The sequence below is a fragment of the Trichechus manatus genome, unplaced genomic scaffold, assembly GCF_000243295.1.
Source record: "Trichechus manatus latirostris isolate Lorelei unplaced genomic scaffold, TriManLat1.0 scaffold00001, whole genome shotgun sequence".
Classification (NCBI taxonomy): domain Eukaryota; kingdom Metazoa; phylum Chordata; class Mammalia; order Sirenia; family Trichechidae; genus Trichechus; species Trichechus manatus.
In genome coordinates, this window is record NW_004443937.1 from 45,318,470 (window position 1) to 45,336,052 (window position 17,583).

The window sequence follows — 17,583 nt, forward strand, 5'->3', positions numbered from 1 at the left end:
TCTGGGGGCGCCTCCGCCACCTGACCACCGAGCGGTTTTGTGAGGGAAGAAGGCGCTGGCAGCCGGAGCAGCTGACGATCCGAGGAGAGAAGATGCCCAAGCTTGCGCCTTTTATATTACTGGCGACATTTCTAACACATGACAACAATTTCCATCTGTATTTAAGCCGGGAGTGTGAAAAAAGAGCATTACATCACAGCGCCCGGGTTCCTAAAGGCTGCCGGGTATCTAGGCCAGGGGGACTGCGGGAGCACAGCGGGGCGGCAGGCTTCTCCCCCAACCCCTCACCCCCGGGCGTGTCAGGTCCCCACCACCGTGTGGTCCTGGGGGAGCGCTGCCCAGGGAAAGGCAGGAAATGTGGCTGTCCCATTAGGGAGATGTTGGAAGCTGGGCGGATGGGTGTCTGAGGGAGTGGGCAGGAGGGTGACCCTCATTTTTTGTCTAGGGATGCAACACCAACTTCCCAAGAGCAAGGAGCAGAAGGCTTCCAGAAGAAGTCCTTCTGGTGGGACTGACTTCTACCTCTTCCCCAGCTGTGGAGGGAACTGCAAAGATGATTACTCTTAAGTTTGAAGTAATGATCATTTTTCATTTTTCAAAATAAAGGTGTGATGGAGAGGCTTAGAAGATCAATTTGAAGAATCCACTCTTAAGGAAGGGACAGAAGAATTAAGGGTAGAATCTGGCTCCGAATCAGGCTGTTTCTTTACTGCCTCTCTCTCTCGTTCACACTCACTCTCTTGGGAGCCATCTCCTCTTCCCATCCCCTTAGTGAGAAAACTTCCCCGAGGGACTTCTGGCTTTGGAAGGTAAGTGTTCTCTATTGTTGAATGGTCACTCGTTGGTATTTGCTGAACCCACTCCATGTAGCAAGACAGAGAATGCCTACGGACTGTCAAAGCACGGCGTGTGTCCACTGCCTGCCTTTCTCCAACCCAGGCATTCCACAGTCCTGTGCAAGCTTCCTCCAATAATTAACTTCTGCAGTTCAAACAGGAGGAGATAAAGGGGCTAGAAGATGCTCAGAGGTTAACGACAGAAAGAAAACAGGGGAAGGGAGAAAAGGAAGCGAGGGTTTCTCTCTTCTTGGGGGTGAAGGAGGGGTGCTGGGAAGGGAAGGGCAATACAGAACCTAGATTCAAAATGGCATAGAGGTCCAGATTCCAAGTGACGCAGGGCAGTCTCAGGGATAAAGGGGGGACAGTGACAAGGCAGCAGGGACACTTAGGTAACAAGGTAACAGATGTCTCCCTCAAATGCAGCATCAGCTGGGTCTGAGAAAACAAAACTTATTCCTTCACAGGTGCCACTCAGCAGAGAGTCACTGGGCACATGTATGTCTGACAGTCTGTTCCCTGAACAATCCAGGGCAGTGAAGGGCTACATTTCTAGTCCTCCTGGTCCTTACAGCCACTCGTGACAGTTAAATAACTTGAGTCTAGAGTCACACCCACTGGGCTCCAACCCTTTCTCTCCAATTTCCAGCGTTGTGTCTGCAGATAAAGTTACTTGCCAGGTCTGTACCGGCTTCCCCATTGTAAAAATGGTACAAAAATTACATATTTGTTGTGAGGTTAATACACAGGAAGTGCCTGGCACAGTTTATGACATATAAGAGGTGCTAACGAAATGTCATCTATTATTCATATCATTAATATGACTTGACTTGTACATAAGCAGTCTCAACAAATGAAAGCACCTATCCTCTACTTCTGAGAGGACCTGCAAACTAGAACAGCGCCAAGGGCTTCAGTTACAGAAATGAAGAACCCAGGACCCTGAACATCACTTGACCTGTCAGAACAAGATGCCTTGGAAGACAACCCACCTGCATCAGCCTTTTAAGAGGATTCTACATTTAAAAGAGATTCCTTTGCTTCATTCTTGTTTCACATCTACTTTTAGGAAGGTAAAAAGGCCTTGAGAGCTGAATGCAAATTATTAGCTTACATTTTTGGTTTGACAGAAACAATAAAACTTAAAAGAATGGTTTCTTTATCAACCAAGTACATAATACAGGTGAGCACTTACATCATTTCCTCTCTCAATCATCATTAAAAAAAGGAAAAGAAAGGCAGATTCTACATAAAACTTACAAGTCTTTAGACACAACCGAATGCTGAAAAATGGAATGTGTATTTTATTAGTTTTCCACAAGAAAAGGATTGTCCAGTACAAATTAAACTGCTCTTTCACAAGGAGGATGCATAGACACTTCACTGAAGGGAACAGAAATACAAAAGCTATTCTCTTTATGCAAGAAAGAAGGGAACTTTTATTCAATAAGTATTCAAGGATGTAGCTTTCCAAACTTCAATAGGGGTAGAAAAATAGCCTTCATTTGGTTTGGAAATACCCCTAACAATAACAAATTATTTTCAGAGCTCCAAAGATCAGGTTTCTTTATGTACAAAGGAAGCACAAGGAAGAAATTCCATGAAAATCTACTCAGTTTTTATCAGAGAGTACACACCCATCTCAAAATTCGAGGCTTTTGGAGCCTGTGTGGTCCCCCAGCATAAGCCACCAGACATGTTTAATTACATTTCTTCTGAAGTTTCTTTTGTTACATACAAAAAATTAAAATCCATAGGGTCTGGGCTAGACTTTCTTCTTGAGTGCCTGACTTCTAGAACTCAAGGTCAAGCTAAGCAGTGTCTCAAGGGCACAAAGTTCAGAGACAGTTAAGTGCAGACACTTCATTACTAGCAATTTTTAACAACTGTGACAAAAGGGTGAAAGATTTCCCTCACTGAACACGTTCAAGACAATTAGAGACCTGATTAGGCATCGGACCAATTAAACGTTGTAGAAAAAGTGCACACCAGAAAGGTAGTAATGTGGGTTAGGAACGCGGGACCTAGAACCGGACTAGCTGGGTTCAAAACCCACTTTGGTTCTTGTTACTGTTAGCTGTTGTCTCAGTCATCTAGCGCTGCTATAACAGAAACACCACAAGTGCATGGCTTTAACAAAGAGAAATTTATTTTCCCACAATCTAGTAGGCTAGAAGTCCAACTTCACGGTGTCAGCTCCAGGGGAAGCTTTCTCTCTCTGTTGGCTCTGGAGGAAGGTCCTTGTCATCAATCTTCCCCTGGACTAGGAGCTTCTTCAAGCCCAAAAGCAGGGCCCAAAGGACATGCTCTGCTCCTGGCACTGCTTTCTCAGTGGTGTGAGGTCCTCCCCTGCCCCTTTTATCTCTTGTAAAATAGAAGGTGGTGCAGCCCACACCCCAGGGAAACTGCTTTTACATTGGATCAGGAATGTGACCTTGGTTAGGCTGTTACAATCCCACCCTAATCCTCTTTAACATAAATTACAATCACAAAACGGAGGATAACCACAGAATACTGGGAAATCCTGGCCTAACCAAGATGACACATATTTTGGGGGGACACAATTCAATCTATGACAGCTGCCCTCAAGGAGGCCACGAGTCATGGTGACTCCATGAACAATGGAACAAAATGCTGCCCTGTCCTGTGTCATCCTCATGATCCACTGCAGATCAGACCATTGTGATCCATAGGGTTTCACTGGCTGATTTTCAGAAGTAGATTATCAGGACTTTCTTCCTAGACCATCTTAATCTGGAAGCTCCACTGAAAGCTGTTCAGCATCACAGCAACATGCAAATTTCCACTGACAGACAGGTGGTGGCTGTGCATGAGATGCGTTGGCTGGGAGTCAAACCTAGGTTTCCTGCAGGGGAGGTGAGATTCTACCACTGACTACAACGCAGTAAAAATAGAAATCAACAGTAAAGAGGAAAGCAGTAATACTTGTGAAATGTACCCAAATTCCTACACAGAGCACAATTTACATCCTTAAATGTATTTATTAGAGAATAAAAGACAGAAAATAAATGATTTATGCTTTCTAAAATGAAATAAACTCATAAAGACATAGAAAATTAAAATCATGTTGCTGGAACAACATGCAAAAACACGAAGTTGGAATGCTATCTCACACCGTGCACAAAAATTAACTCAAAATGGATCACAGATCTAAACGTAAACGAAAATTATACAACTTTTGGAAGAAAATATAAAAATAAATCTTCATGCCCTTTTATAAACAACGGTTTCTTGGCCGTGACAACCAAAAGCACATAAGCAACGAAAAGGCGGTTGTGGGGTGGGGGGAGTAGGGGAGAAGAAACAGTGGATTTTACATCAAAATTAAAAACCTTCTGTCACTGGGCATGGAAGCGTCTCTGGGTATCAGGCACTTATCTTTCTGGTCCTGGCAAAGGTGATGCCGAGTGGGTGAGGTGTGCACGGCTTGACCAAGGTAAATGATGTCACTAAGAAGTACACAAGAATAACGGATATTTTTGGTAAATGCTATAAGATATATAATTTTGCAACAACAACCAAAAAATATATGTGTGGTTACATATGTAGGAACGTATGCATATATGTATATAGGTAGGTATATTTATGTATATATGTGTACATGTATAGGTGTATATATATGCATATATATATACCTGTATATGTGTACATGCATATATATTCATATATATAATAAAGCACACAGGAGGCACCGTTATGGACACTTCTTAGACATAATCAAACACCTCACAGGAGTGGGTTACTGGATTTGAAAGCTTAGGACCATAGTCTTGTGGGACAGCTCGGTCAATTGGCATAATTCATAAAGTTTATGTTCTACGTCTTAGTTTGATGAGTAGCATCTGGGGTCTTAAAAGCTTGTGAGTGGGCATCTAAGATACAATTGTTGGTCTCTATTGTCTGGAGCAAAAGAGAAAGAAAGAAATTGAAGACTCAGAGAAGACACCAGTCTACAGGACTAATAGCCTACATGAACCATGGTCTCATCCACCCTGAGACCAAAGGAACTAGATGGTGCCCGGCTACCACTACTGACCACTCTGATCAGGGCCACAATAGATGGATCCTGATAGAATGGGAGAAAAATGTAGAGCAGAACTTAAATTCTTAAAAAGTACATACTTACTGGACCACTGAGACTAGAGAATCCCTCGAGACTATCACCTTGAGATACTCTTTGAATTTTGAACTGAAACTACTCCCGGAGGTCACCTTTCAGCTAAATATCAGATTGCCTCATTAAATGAAGACTACCACCCATGAGTACTGTGCTCTTTTAAAAAATCATTTATATGAGATCAAATGGTTAACATTTACTTTAAAGCAAAGATGGAAAGGTAAGAGGGGCAAGGAAACTAGATTACTGGAAACAGAACAACTAGAACAGAAATAATGAGAATCTTGACAAATTGTGAAAAACATAACCAATGTTACTGAACAATTTGTATAGAAATTGTTAAATGGTATGATGGTTAAGATTGTGTCAACTTGGCTGGGCCATGATTCTCAGTGTTTTATATGTGATCACTCCCATGATTGAATATGCTGTGAATAGCCAATCAGTTGAAAGGAGGTTTCCTTGGGGGTGTGGACTGCATCTGAATATAAGCAGATGTTCTGGCTTTTTGCTCGTTCTGGATCCTGCGGCTGCCTCCTGTTCATTTGACCTCTGTTTCTTGGGACTTGAACTATCAGCTTATCTGCTGATCTCGGGATTTGTCCATCTTCACAGCCTGTGAGCAGGAACCCTGTTCTCCGACCCGCCAATCTTGGGTTCCCCAGTGCCTGTGGCTACGTGATTCGAGAGAAGCCTCTATCCTGATCCACAGATTTGGGACGTTTCAACTTCTACAATCGTGTGAGCTGTTTCCTTAATATAAATCTGTCTCTCTATATATTTATACACTTTACTGATTTTGCTTCTTTAGAGAACCCAGCCTAAGACAGATGCGAACCTAATTTGCTGTGTAAACTTTCATCAAAAACACAATAAAATATTATTAAAAACTTCTGCTCTAAATGATACCACCAAGAAAGTGAAAAGATAACCTACAGAATGAGACAGAATATTTGAAAATCATATATCTGATAAGGAACTTGTATCTAAAATATATAAAGAATTCTTACCACTCAATAATTTAAAGACAAATGACTCAGTTAAAAAATGGGAAAAGTAAAAAATGGGCAAAGAGTCTCAATAGACATTTGTCTAAAGAAGATACACAGGAGACCAATGGGCATATGAGAAGATGCTCAGCATAATTAGGAAATGAAAATCAAAACCACAATGAGACACCACTTCACATCTACCAGGATGGCTATAATCAAAAAGACAAATGTTGGTGAGAATGTGGAGAAATGAGAAGCTTCACACATGGAGATGCAGCCATTTTGGAAAATAGTTTGGCGGCTCCTCAGAAAGTTAAACAGAGTTACCACAGGCCCAGTAATTCTACTCCCAGGTATATACTCTAAAGAAATCAAAGCATCAATCTAGACAAAAACTTCTACACAAATGTTCACAGCAGCATTATTCACACTAGCCAAAACGTGGAAACAACTCTTGAAAATAACACGCGAAGTGAAAACAGCCAGACACCAAGGGCTATACAGTGTGTGACTCCATTTACATGGAACACCTAGCACAGGCAAATTTATAGAGACAGAAGAGAGATCAGTGGTTATCTAGGAGAGAATGTTGGAGGGAACGGGGCATGGCCGCTACTGAGTGCAAGGTTGCCTTTGGGGTGATCAGAGTGTTCTAAAATCAGATTGTGGTGATGGTTGCACAAACCTGTGAATGTACTAAAAACATTGATTTGTACACTTTAAGTAGGTGAACTTTATGGTATGTGAATTATATCTCAATAAAGCTCTTTAAAAATGTAGAAGGAAGGAATAATGAAAACAAGGTAGAAACATAGATTGAAAACTATGTAATAAAGAGAAACAAAAATCAAGAGAAAAGGCTGTCTCTATGAATGGACTAATAAAAACGCAAACAATCGTTTGGTAAATATGACCCGGGGAGAAGAAAGGATAAATCATAAAAAATCAACTTAGGAGCAAAAGGGGAAGCATTACAAATAAAAAGATTTATGTTCATGTATAAAAGAATAGCATGTAACAGCTAATTTGAAAATCTAAATAGAATAGATAATTTTCTGGGATAACAAATTAATGAGGCTGTCTTAAGAAGCAATAGAAACCTTGAGTAGGAGAATGACTATGACTAAAATGAAATGGAAGTTAAAACTATGCCCTCTCCTCCCCTTCCCAGCTCCTACAAGGAGAAAACACGCACCAGGCCACAATGTTTAGGGACAGATTTTACCAACCTGCAAAGAAGAGAATAGCAGCCTTTATGCAAAGCCAAACACTCGCACTCTCTCTACTACATATTTTCTATGAGTTCATATATATATTTATGGATGATTAGAAAAGTATCTCAAAGAAAAATTTTAAACTGATGGGGAAGACAGAAGAAAACCGCATAGGTGTGAGAAAGTAAAAGGGGTCATTGAACTTCATTTTTAGTTTAAAAAATAATATATATATTTTATTTAATCAAAAATTAACTTCACAATTATTTGCAATAAAAAAAATAAGGTATTTATTAGCAACTTGGATTAAAGTTTCTGTCTGGTTAATTGAACCATGGAGGGTAGGTAGGAAGAAGGCATTATCGACATCTAATGGCAATGTGTTCTAATTGTAGGCAAAATCCCTAAAGAACTAAAGCCTCCTAAATGCTACACTCTCAGGCGTAGAAATAAATTCAAAGCAGAAGTCACAAAAAGGAACAGTCTCATTATTTGTGTAATACCAAAATTTCCTTAGTTCTAAGATGTCTTTAACTATAAGATAAGCCTTTGAATTAACAGCTTTTCAGGAAAAAACAAGCAAAATGCTGAAATAAAGCCCATTTTCAACCATAACCCAGAGATGAGGTCCAGCAAATTCTACTGTGAAGCAAGGTAGTTCTGTGTAAGACCCCTGGCTCCTCTTGACCGCTTCATTCAGCTCTGCCCACTGAATAATTATCATTAAAATTAACAGGGAGCATACATTTCTATTATCTATCAGGTACATGGGTATATTCCTGTAATCTGAGCACCTACTGTGTGCCAGGTCCTCTCCCGGTGCTTCTCACGTATTACGTGGACAGTATTATCATCCCAATTTTATAAATTAGGAAATCTCAGGGAAGTAACCTATCCTAGATCACAGAGCCAGAGGATGGAGGGGCCGTGAGTCAAACACGGTCTGCTCATATTCAAAGCCTATGTTTGCTCAACAACCCCAACACCGTGCCCCTAACTGCCTTGAAAGCTGAAGGAGGCTGCTTCTCCCAACAGGTTCCCTTGAAATGCAGGCTGTGGCTCATGGACATGGATGTTTAAATAGTTTCAATAGCTGCCTGAGGCACTATGACTTGTCTTCCATTCTTATTTTTTCGTATATATTTTGAAAATATATTTATCAATCTCAGTAACACAGCTCAGTGTAAGTTGGTTTGGGATGCCCAGGCCATCCCCAACATACATACACCTTGTATACAGATGGATGCCTGAGAACAGTGCGTCACGGTCAGGTAGGCTGGGACCTACATTGTCTCCTCCCAGAGCAGAGGTTTTTTTTTCCTCCTTCCTCACCTTCCTCTTTCCTGCTGCAGGTCCTGCTACTCCTTGAATCAGCTATTGCCTCTGCGCGAGGCAGCTTCCCACTGCGCCTGGCAACGGGTAAAGGCAGGCAGAGTCTCTGTTAAAGGAAGATGCATCTCTATCATCTCAAGCGTCATCACCACCATCACCACAGCCTCCATGCATCACAGCAGCCACCACACATGAAGAGCTTACAGGAGACCAGGTACCGTGCTCGGCCTCACAACAACCCCTTCAGGGAGGTACTGTTACCCCCATTTTGCAAATGAGGAAACTGAGTCTCCAGGAAGCTAACTGACAAGGGACGAAGAAGGAATAAAGGGCAAACCCCAGGTTCTATTCCTCCATGCTTCCTACAACTGCAGGTCCAAAAAACCAAAACGCATTGCCGTCAAGTCGATTCTGACTCATGGCAACCCTGCAGAACAGAGTAGAATTGCTCCACAGGGTTTCCAAGGCTGTAATCTTTCCAGAAGCAGACTGCCACATCTTTCTCCCGTGGAGCAGCTGGTGGGTTCGAACTGCTGAACTTTTGGTTAGCAGCTGAGCGCTTAACCACTGCGCAACCAGGCTCTTTACACAGAGCAGGTAGATTTCTCTAACTGGATCCTATGTCTACAGTTTATTCTTTTTTCTCTTAGTCCCTCGTTCACAGAAACTCACTTATGGTTCTCATTTGTCCCAAGTGCAAGGACAAAATTCTCAGAAAAACTGATATGACCTCTAGTGTTCCTTTATAACAAATGAGTCACTTTAGCCTGATGTGAGTGCAAAGAACTACCAGTATGATGCACATAGCCACTACGTTTCCTTTTGTACAACAAGTATAAAGAGAGAAAGAAGACACAGGGAAAGAGATGGAAGAAAAAATGTCAGAAAATCTTACGGGGCTGTTCAATTGATACAGCAGGTTTTTAAAAAATTTAGATGGTTTTTCTTTCTTTACATGCCCTCTTTGTGCGTAGGCTTGTGCTTAGTGGTTAAAATATCGTGCCTCCTATAATTCTCCATGCAACCTATAAAGCAGGTATTATTAGCCCATTCTATAGATGAAGCAGAGTCCCTAGGTGGTGCAAACAGGTAATGTACTCAGAAGAAATGCCTGGCAATCTACTTCTGAAAAATCAGCCATTGAAAACCCTATGGAGCACAGTTCTCTGACACACATGGGGTTGCCAAGAGTCAGAATCGACTTGGCAGCAACTGGATTTATAGATGAAGCTCTAAAATGTTAGGCAATCTGCCCAAGCACAGCTAATAAGCAGCAATCTAAATTGAAAACCCAACCCTTTCTACAAATCAGTAAGAAAATCAACCCAATTAAAAAGAAAAATGAGCAAAAGATACGAATGAGCATTTCACAAAGAGGAGATCCACAAAGACAGTAAGCATTTGAAATGGTGCTCGACATCATTCTACATCAGGAAAAAGTGAATTAAAATCACAACGAGATACCATTACACGTCCACCAGGATGACTAAAAACCAAAAACACTGACAATGCCAAATGTTGGTAAGAATGACGAGCAGTTGGAACACTCACAGAGTATTGCTGGGAGTGCAAAATGGTACGACCAGTTTGGAAAACTGTTTGGCAATATCTACTACAGCTAAACATATGCCTACACAATGACTCAGCAACGCTACTTCTACGTGGGAATAAAATACATATGTCCACTTGTATAAGAATGTTCATGGCAATATCCCCAAACTGGAGACCATTCAAATCAACAAAAGAATGGATAGATGATAATATAGTCATACAATAAAATACTACACAGCAATAAAAAGAAATGAACTATTGCTACATGCAAACAACATGGATGAAACTCACAGAGTTAATGTTAGCCAAAGAAGTCAGAAAAAAAGAATAAATACTGTATGATTCTATTTATATGTAATTCAAGATCCAACAAAATTAATCTAGGGAAATAGCAGTTAGAATCACGGTTACTGCTGGGAAGAAAGGGAAGTCTTGAACAGGAGAAGGTAAGAGGGAGCCTGCTGATATGCTGCAAGTGTTCTATATATTGAACTGGCTGATAGTTAAACCAGTTCCTTTTCTTTCCTTCTTTCCAACACAGATTGGTCCATTTCTTTCTCTTCTTCCAGACTCTGGCAGTATAGATAGCATGGTGGTTATGGACAATTACTGGAGTTAGGTACACTTTGGGTTCTAAGACAGACTTTTTGTTTAAATTAAGGTATAAAATGCATACAGTAAATCATACAAATCTTAAATGTATAGCTTGATAATTTATATATACATATACATATATATATGAAGGAGGGAGGGAGGGAGAAGAAAATAGAGGAAGGAAGGAATGAGGACAGAGGGAGGGTCAGAGAGGGGAAGGGAGAAGGTTAATGAGCCAGGCCAAGCCAGGCCCCCAAAGTACACAATATGAATTCAGAACAAAACAGCAAGTAAGATTTCAACAAGCTGTTTTTTTCACTACTCCATGTTCCCTAGAGATACCGTATTTTTTAGTTATATCTGACAGTGTGTTTTTCAATTTGTAAATTATCTACACCTACAGTGAACTGAGAAGGTACAAAGCTCCTTTATAGGATGCCAAACTGCAGTGGATTTGCAGGGTGTGTCTAATTCCAAAGTAAAGGAATGCAGGAAGCCGAATGCCCACCTTTGGGGTGGCGGTGGAGGGGCGAGTATTGAGCAGTAAACATGAAACTCAATCAAACCTGTATTGGACACAACCTTCTCTCCACGGTGACAAACACATCTCAATTCCCAGGATTAGCGAGGGTCATGCAGGCAAGGCCGTCAGAACTTGGGCAGAATCTCAGTCAGCCTGATGGCTTCATATCATCTCTCATTTTCAAGTCATACCATACACATAAAGAACAGTTTATCTGCAACTCAGGGGGTAATTTTTTTTTTTTAAATCAAAATTCCAGAGAAAAGGATGTGGCTTTTCCGCTTAAATCATTAATTAAGTGAAGTCTGAGACCATGTACAACCATTTAGAGATGAAACTCAGGAATATGTATCAAATCAAAGGATAAAGAAAACTAAGAACACAGAAATCCAACTCTAACAATCAGTAAGATCTGTTTGTAATGATCTTATGAGATAGGAAAGGAGAAAAATGTCAATTTCATTTATGTTCAGCAACTATGTTTAGAAAGCCAAAGCAATAAATCTTTTACAGGTTAGTAGTTTGCTGACCTTGAAAATGATTTCATTTCTAGTGTAACTAAATTTTGTCTCACTTTTTCAAAGCAAAGCTCTTAAAGACAATAATCATACAGCCCCTACTTCTAGGAGGCTGATGACAGGAGCAGATAAGCCCTAATGTCAAAGGTGGTACCCTCGGAAGAAGTGGGCCAAGGAATAAAGAGCTTCCCTTCTGATGAGAGGAATGACGGGAAATACAACGAGAAGGCTGAGCCCTGGTAATGGACTGGGCTTTGTGCAGGGACCCTCTTGCTTTCTTGGTCCTTGGAGATGGCTTACCCTCTTAGGTGTTTTCCTTTAATGAGCAGTCAAGCCTTGGTCCAAAAGGAGTTATCCCATAGCATCCTATACCTATCAAAGGCGGGCAAGGAGGGGTCAGGGGCAAGAGGGCTATATATCCTAGGCCTCCTATTCACACGGGGTCTCAAATTTAGGCTTTTATTGTTCTCTTCAAATTAAGTTCTATCTGCAGCTACAAATGACACATTAAAAGGAATGAAAGAGATTTAAACATGTGGCCTACTACCAGACTATACTGCTTCCAGTGTACTTTGAGTTAATGTTTTATACATCCTGCAATTAGTGAATAGCACCATATTGAATTGCTGTGTGTATGTTAAAAGTATTAATTAAGTACAAACATTAAAATCATGTCCTGACTTTTGTTATAGCTTTTTGTTCTTTTTAATATTTTGAGAGGCTCAAAAACTCAAGTGGCCCAGATACATTATCTTGGGCCTGGGTCTGAAAGATTAGGATACTTAATATGTATACTATACCCCAATAAACAGATTCCTTTCTAAAGTAGAAACAGGCCTATATATGGTAAGTGGAGCCACTTGCCCATGGTCACACAACCAGATGTTTCCTGAATTCTTCCTGAAAAAGAGGATTCAATGCTGATTTTTTTTTTTTTTTTTTTGCTTCTCTATTTTTCCATTATTTTTCCTATTATTTCCATTCCTATGTCACACTGGCAAGGAGCCCTGGTGGTGTCAGCGTTAGCGCTCGATGGCTAACTGAAAGGTTGGCAGTTCAAACCCACCCAGTAGCTCTGTGGAAGAAAGACCTGGAGATCTGCTCCTGTAACGATCATAGCCTAGAAAAGCCCATGGGGAAGTTCTACTCTGTCAGGTGAAGTTGCTATAAGTCACAATTGACTTGACAGCACCCAACAACAACAAGGTATCATACTGATCAGTTGGTCCCGAGACTGAACCTGGTGCCTTTCCTTTTATGTCACATAGTCCAGGGCTTATCCCATCATGGTGTTTACCATACTGTACCGTAACTGTCTTCTCTACTACACTGTAAGCTCCCTGAGAGCAGGAGATGTAAGCTCATCACCTGACATTGTGACCTGCTCAAAAATTATTCAATACATATTTGTTGAATAGGTAAATCAATGGAACAATGGAGAATGGTTAGATGGGTAGATGGATCAATCAAAAGATGGAAGCAAAAATTAAACAATAATCACTACCCAACAAAATCCAGTTCAATACTATCTCTATCCTTTAATTAGCTGAATAAAGAATGACAAGATCCTAAAAATGAAAGACATGAAAAGAAAATTCACAAACTAAAGGAACTCAGTACAGGAGAGTAAGAGGAACAAAGAAAATGTCAACACCACAAAAAAAAACAAAAACCACTATAAAGTGACAGCAATAAACTCACACCTATCAATCTCACTGAATGTAAATGGCTTAAATGCACCCATAAAGAGACAGAGAGTGACAGAATGGATTAAAAAAAGAAAAAAAACATGATCTATATGCTACCTACAAGTGACACACCTTAGAAACAAAGAGATAAATTTATTAAAAATCAAAGGATGGAAAAATAGATCAAGCAAACAGCTACCAAAAAAGAACAGGAGTGACAGTACTAATCTCAGATGACATAGACTTTAAAACAAAATCTACCATAAAAGACAAAGAAGGACATTATACAATGATTAAAGGGACAATCCACCATGATAACAAAACCATAATAAATATCTATGCACCCAACAACAGTGCTCCAAAATATATAAAACAAACTGTAATAGCACTGAAAAGAGAAACTGACAGTTCCACAGTAACAGTAGCAGACTTCAGTACACCACTCTCGGTAAAGGACAGAACATGGAAAAAACTCAGCAAAGATACAGAAGATTTAAAGGCTACAATCGACAAACTTGACCTCATAGACATATATAGAACACTCCACCCAACAGCTGCAAAGTATACATTCTTTCCAAAGCATATGGAATGTTCTCCAGAATAGACCACATTTAGGCCACAAAGAAACCCTCAACAAAATCTAAAACACTGAGATAATACAAAGCATCTTCTCTGATAATAATGTCACAAAAGTAGAAATTAATAACAGGAAGAGCAAGGAAAAAAAAAAAAAAAACATGGAAACTGAATAACACCTTGCTTAAAAACCACTGGGTAATAGAAGAAATCAAAGATGGAATAAAAAAATTCCTAGAATCAAACGAGAATGGAAACACATCATACCCAAACCTTTGGGATACAGCAAATTCAGTGCATGGAGGTCAATTTACAGCAACAGATGCACACATCAAAAAGCAGAAAGGGATAAAATCAAAACATTAGCTACACAACTTGAACAAATAGAAAGACAACAGCAAAAGCTCACAGCCACCAGAAGAAAGGAAATAATAAAGATCAGAAGAGAAATAAATGAAATAGAAAATAGAAAAACCATAGAAATAATCAACAAAACCAAAAGTTGGTTTTTTGAAAGGATCGACAACAGCGACAAACCACTGACCAAAATGACAAAAGAAAACCAGGAGAGGACGCAAATAACCTAAACAAGAAATGAAATGGGGACATTACAAGAGACCCAACTGAATAAAAAAGGATCATGACAGAGTACTATGAAAAACTGTAATCCATCAGATTTGAAAACCTAGAGGAAATGGACTAATTTCTAGAAATATACTACTTATCCAAACTAACACTGTTGAAAATCTGAACAGACCCATAACAAGAGAAGAGACTGAAAAGGTAGTAAAAAAAACTCCCAACAAAAAAAAGTCCTGGACCAGATGGCTTCACTGGAGAATTCCACCTAACTTCAGAGAAGAACTCACACCCATACTACTCAGACTATTTCAGACCGTAGAAAAGGAAGGGATACTTCCAAATTCATTCTATGAAGCCAGCATAACCCTCATACCAAAACCAGGTAAAGACATCACAAAAGAAAAAAAAAGAAAATTACAGACCAATATCTCTCATGAATATACATGCAAAATTTCTCAGCAAAATTCTAGCCAACAGAATTCAGCATCATATCAAAAAAAATAATATACCACAACCAAGTAGGATTTATACCAGGTATGCAAGGATGGTTCAACATTAGAAAATCAATCAATGTAATCCACCACATAAATAAAAGGAAACAAAAGAATCACATGATCATCTCAATCGATGCAGAAAAGGCATTCGACAAAGTCCAACACCCATTCCTGATAAAAACTCTCAATAAAATAGGTATAGAAGGGAAATCTCTCAACATAATAAAGGGCATCTATACAAAACAATGACCAACATCATTCTTAATGGAGAAGGGCTGAAAACATTCCCTCTGAGAACAGGAACAAGACAAGGATGCCCTTTATCACCACTCCTACTTAACATTGTGCTGGAAGTCTTAGCTAGAGCAATAAGGCAAGAAAAAGAAATAAAGGGCATCCAAATTGGTAATGAAGAAGTTAAATTGTCCCTGTTTGTGGACGATATGATACTATACATAGAAAACCCTAAAGATTCCACAAAAAAACTACTGGAACTAATAGAAAGATTCAGCAGAGTAGCAGGAGTCAAGATAAATGTACAAAAGATCAGCTGGATTCCTATACATCAATAAAAGGAAATCAAGAAAACAATACCATTTATAATAGCCTCTAAAAAAAATAAAATATTTAGGAATAAATCTAACCAGGGATGTAAAAGACCTATACAAAGAAAACTACAAAACATTACTGCAAGAAATACAAAGGGACCTACATAAATGGAACAACATACCATGCTCATGGATAGGCAGACTCAACATAGTGAAAATGACAATTCTACCTAAAGCAATTTACAAATACAATGCAATCCCAATCCAAATACCAACAACATTCTTTAAAGAGATGGAAAAATTAATCATTAACTTCATATGGAAAGGGAAGAAGCCCCGAATAAGTAAAGCTCTATTGAAGAAGAATAAAGTAGGAGGACTTGCACTACCTGATCTCAGAACCTACTACACAGCTATGGTAGTCAAAACAGCCTGGTACTCGTACAACAACAGATACATTGACCAATGGAACAGAACTGAGAACCCAGATGGAAATCCATCCAGCTATGGTCACCTGATCTTCAACAAGGGCCCAAAGTCCATCAGATAGGGAAAAGACAAGTCTTTTTAACAAATGGTGCTGGCAAAACTGGATGTCCATCTACAAAAAAATGAAACAGGACCCATACCTCACACCATACATTAAAATTAATTCAAAATGGATCAAAGACCTAAATATAAAGCCAAAAACTCTAAAGTTCATAGAAGAAAAAACAGGATCAACGCTAGAGGCCTTAATACATGGCATTAGCAGGATACAAACTATAACCAATAACACACGAACTCCAGAAGATAACCTCGATAACTGGGGTCTTCTAAAAATTAAACACCTAGGCTCATCAAAAGACTTTATCGAAAGAGTAAAAACAGAACCTACAGACTGGGAAAAATTTTTTGGCTATTACAAATCACACAAAGGTCTAATCTCTAAAATCTACAGGAAAAGCCAGCACCTCTATAACAAAAAGACAAATAATCCAATTAAAAAATGGGCAGTGGAAATGAACAGACATTTCACCAAAGAATACATTAAAGCAGCTAACAGACACATGAGGAAATGTTCGCAATCACTAGCCATTAGAGAAACGCACATCAAAACCACAATGAGATACCATCTCACCCCGGCATTACTGGCACGAATCAAAACATCAGAAAATAATAAATGTTGGAGAGGCTGCAGGGAGATCGGAACTCTTATGCACTGCTGGTGGGAATGCAAAATGATACAACCATTTTGGAAAATGATATGGCACTTTAGAAAGCTAGAAATAGAAATACCATATGATCCAGCAATCCCACTCCTAGGAATATACCCTAGAGAAATAAAAGCAGTCACACAAATAGATACATGCACACCCATGTTCACTGCAGCATTGCTCACAACAGCAAAAAGATGATGAATCTGTGAAGCGTCTCATAACATGGATGAATCTGGAGAGCATCATGCTGAGTGAAATAAGTCAATCACAAAAGGACAAATATTGTATGAGACCATATTGTAAAAACTTATGTAAAGGTTTACACACAAAAAGAAACAATCTTTGATGGTTACAAGGGAGGGGAGGGGTGAGGATGGAAAAACACTAAATAAGACAATAGATACGCAGTAACTTTGGTGAAGGGTAAGACAGTACACAGTTCTGGGGAAGACAGCACAACTTGTACAAGGCAAGGTCATGGAAGCTCCATAGACACATCCAAACTCTCTGAGGGACTGAATTGCTGGACTGAGGGCTGTGGGGACCACAGTCTTAGGGAACATCTAGCTCAATTAGCATAACATAGTTTACAGAGAAAATGTTCTACATTTTACTTTGGTGAGTAGTGTCTGGAGTCTTCAAAGCCTGTGAGTGGCCATCTAAGATACTCCACTGGTCTCACCCCTTTGGGAGCAAGGGAGAATGAAGAAAACTAAAGATACAAGGGAAAGATTAGTCCAAAGGACTAATGGACCACAACTACCACAGCCTCCACCAGACTGAGCCCAGTACAATGAG

The 17,583-nt window shown here is 39.7% G+C and overlaps 1 protein-coding gene across 1 annotated transcript in view; it reads right to left on the reverse strand.

Annotated features, from left to right (window-relative positions):
- The window catches only part of MAGI1 (membrane associated guanylate kinase, WW and PDZ domain containing 1), a 659,819-nt gene that overhangs the window by 229,797 nt on the left and 412,439 nt on the right, over positions 1-17,583 (reverse strand). Inside the window, exon 8 of the mRNA XM_004368768.2 lies at positions 1,234-1,251. Within this exon, the coding sequence (XP_004368825.1) occupies positions 1,234-1,251 (18 nt within the window). The remainder of the gene's footprint in view (positions 1-1,233; positions 1,252-17,583) is intronic.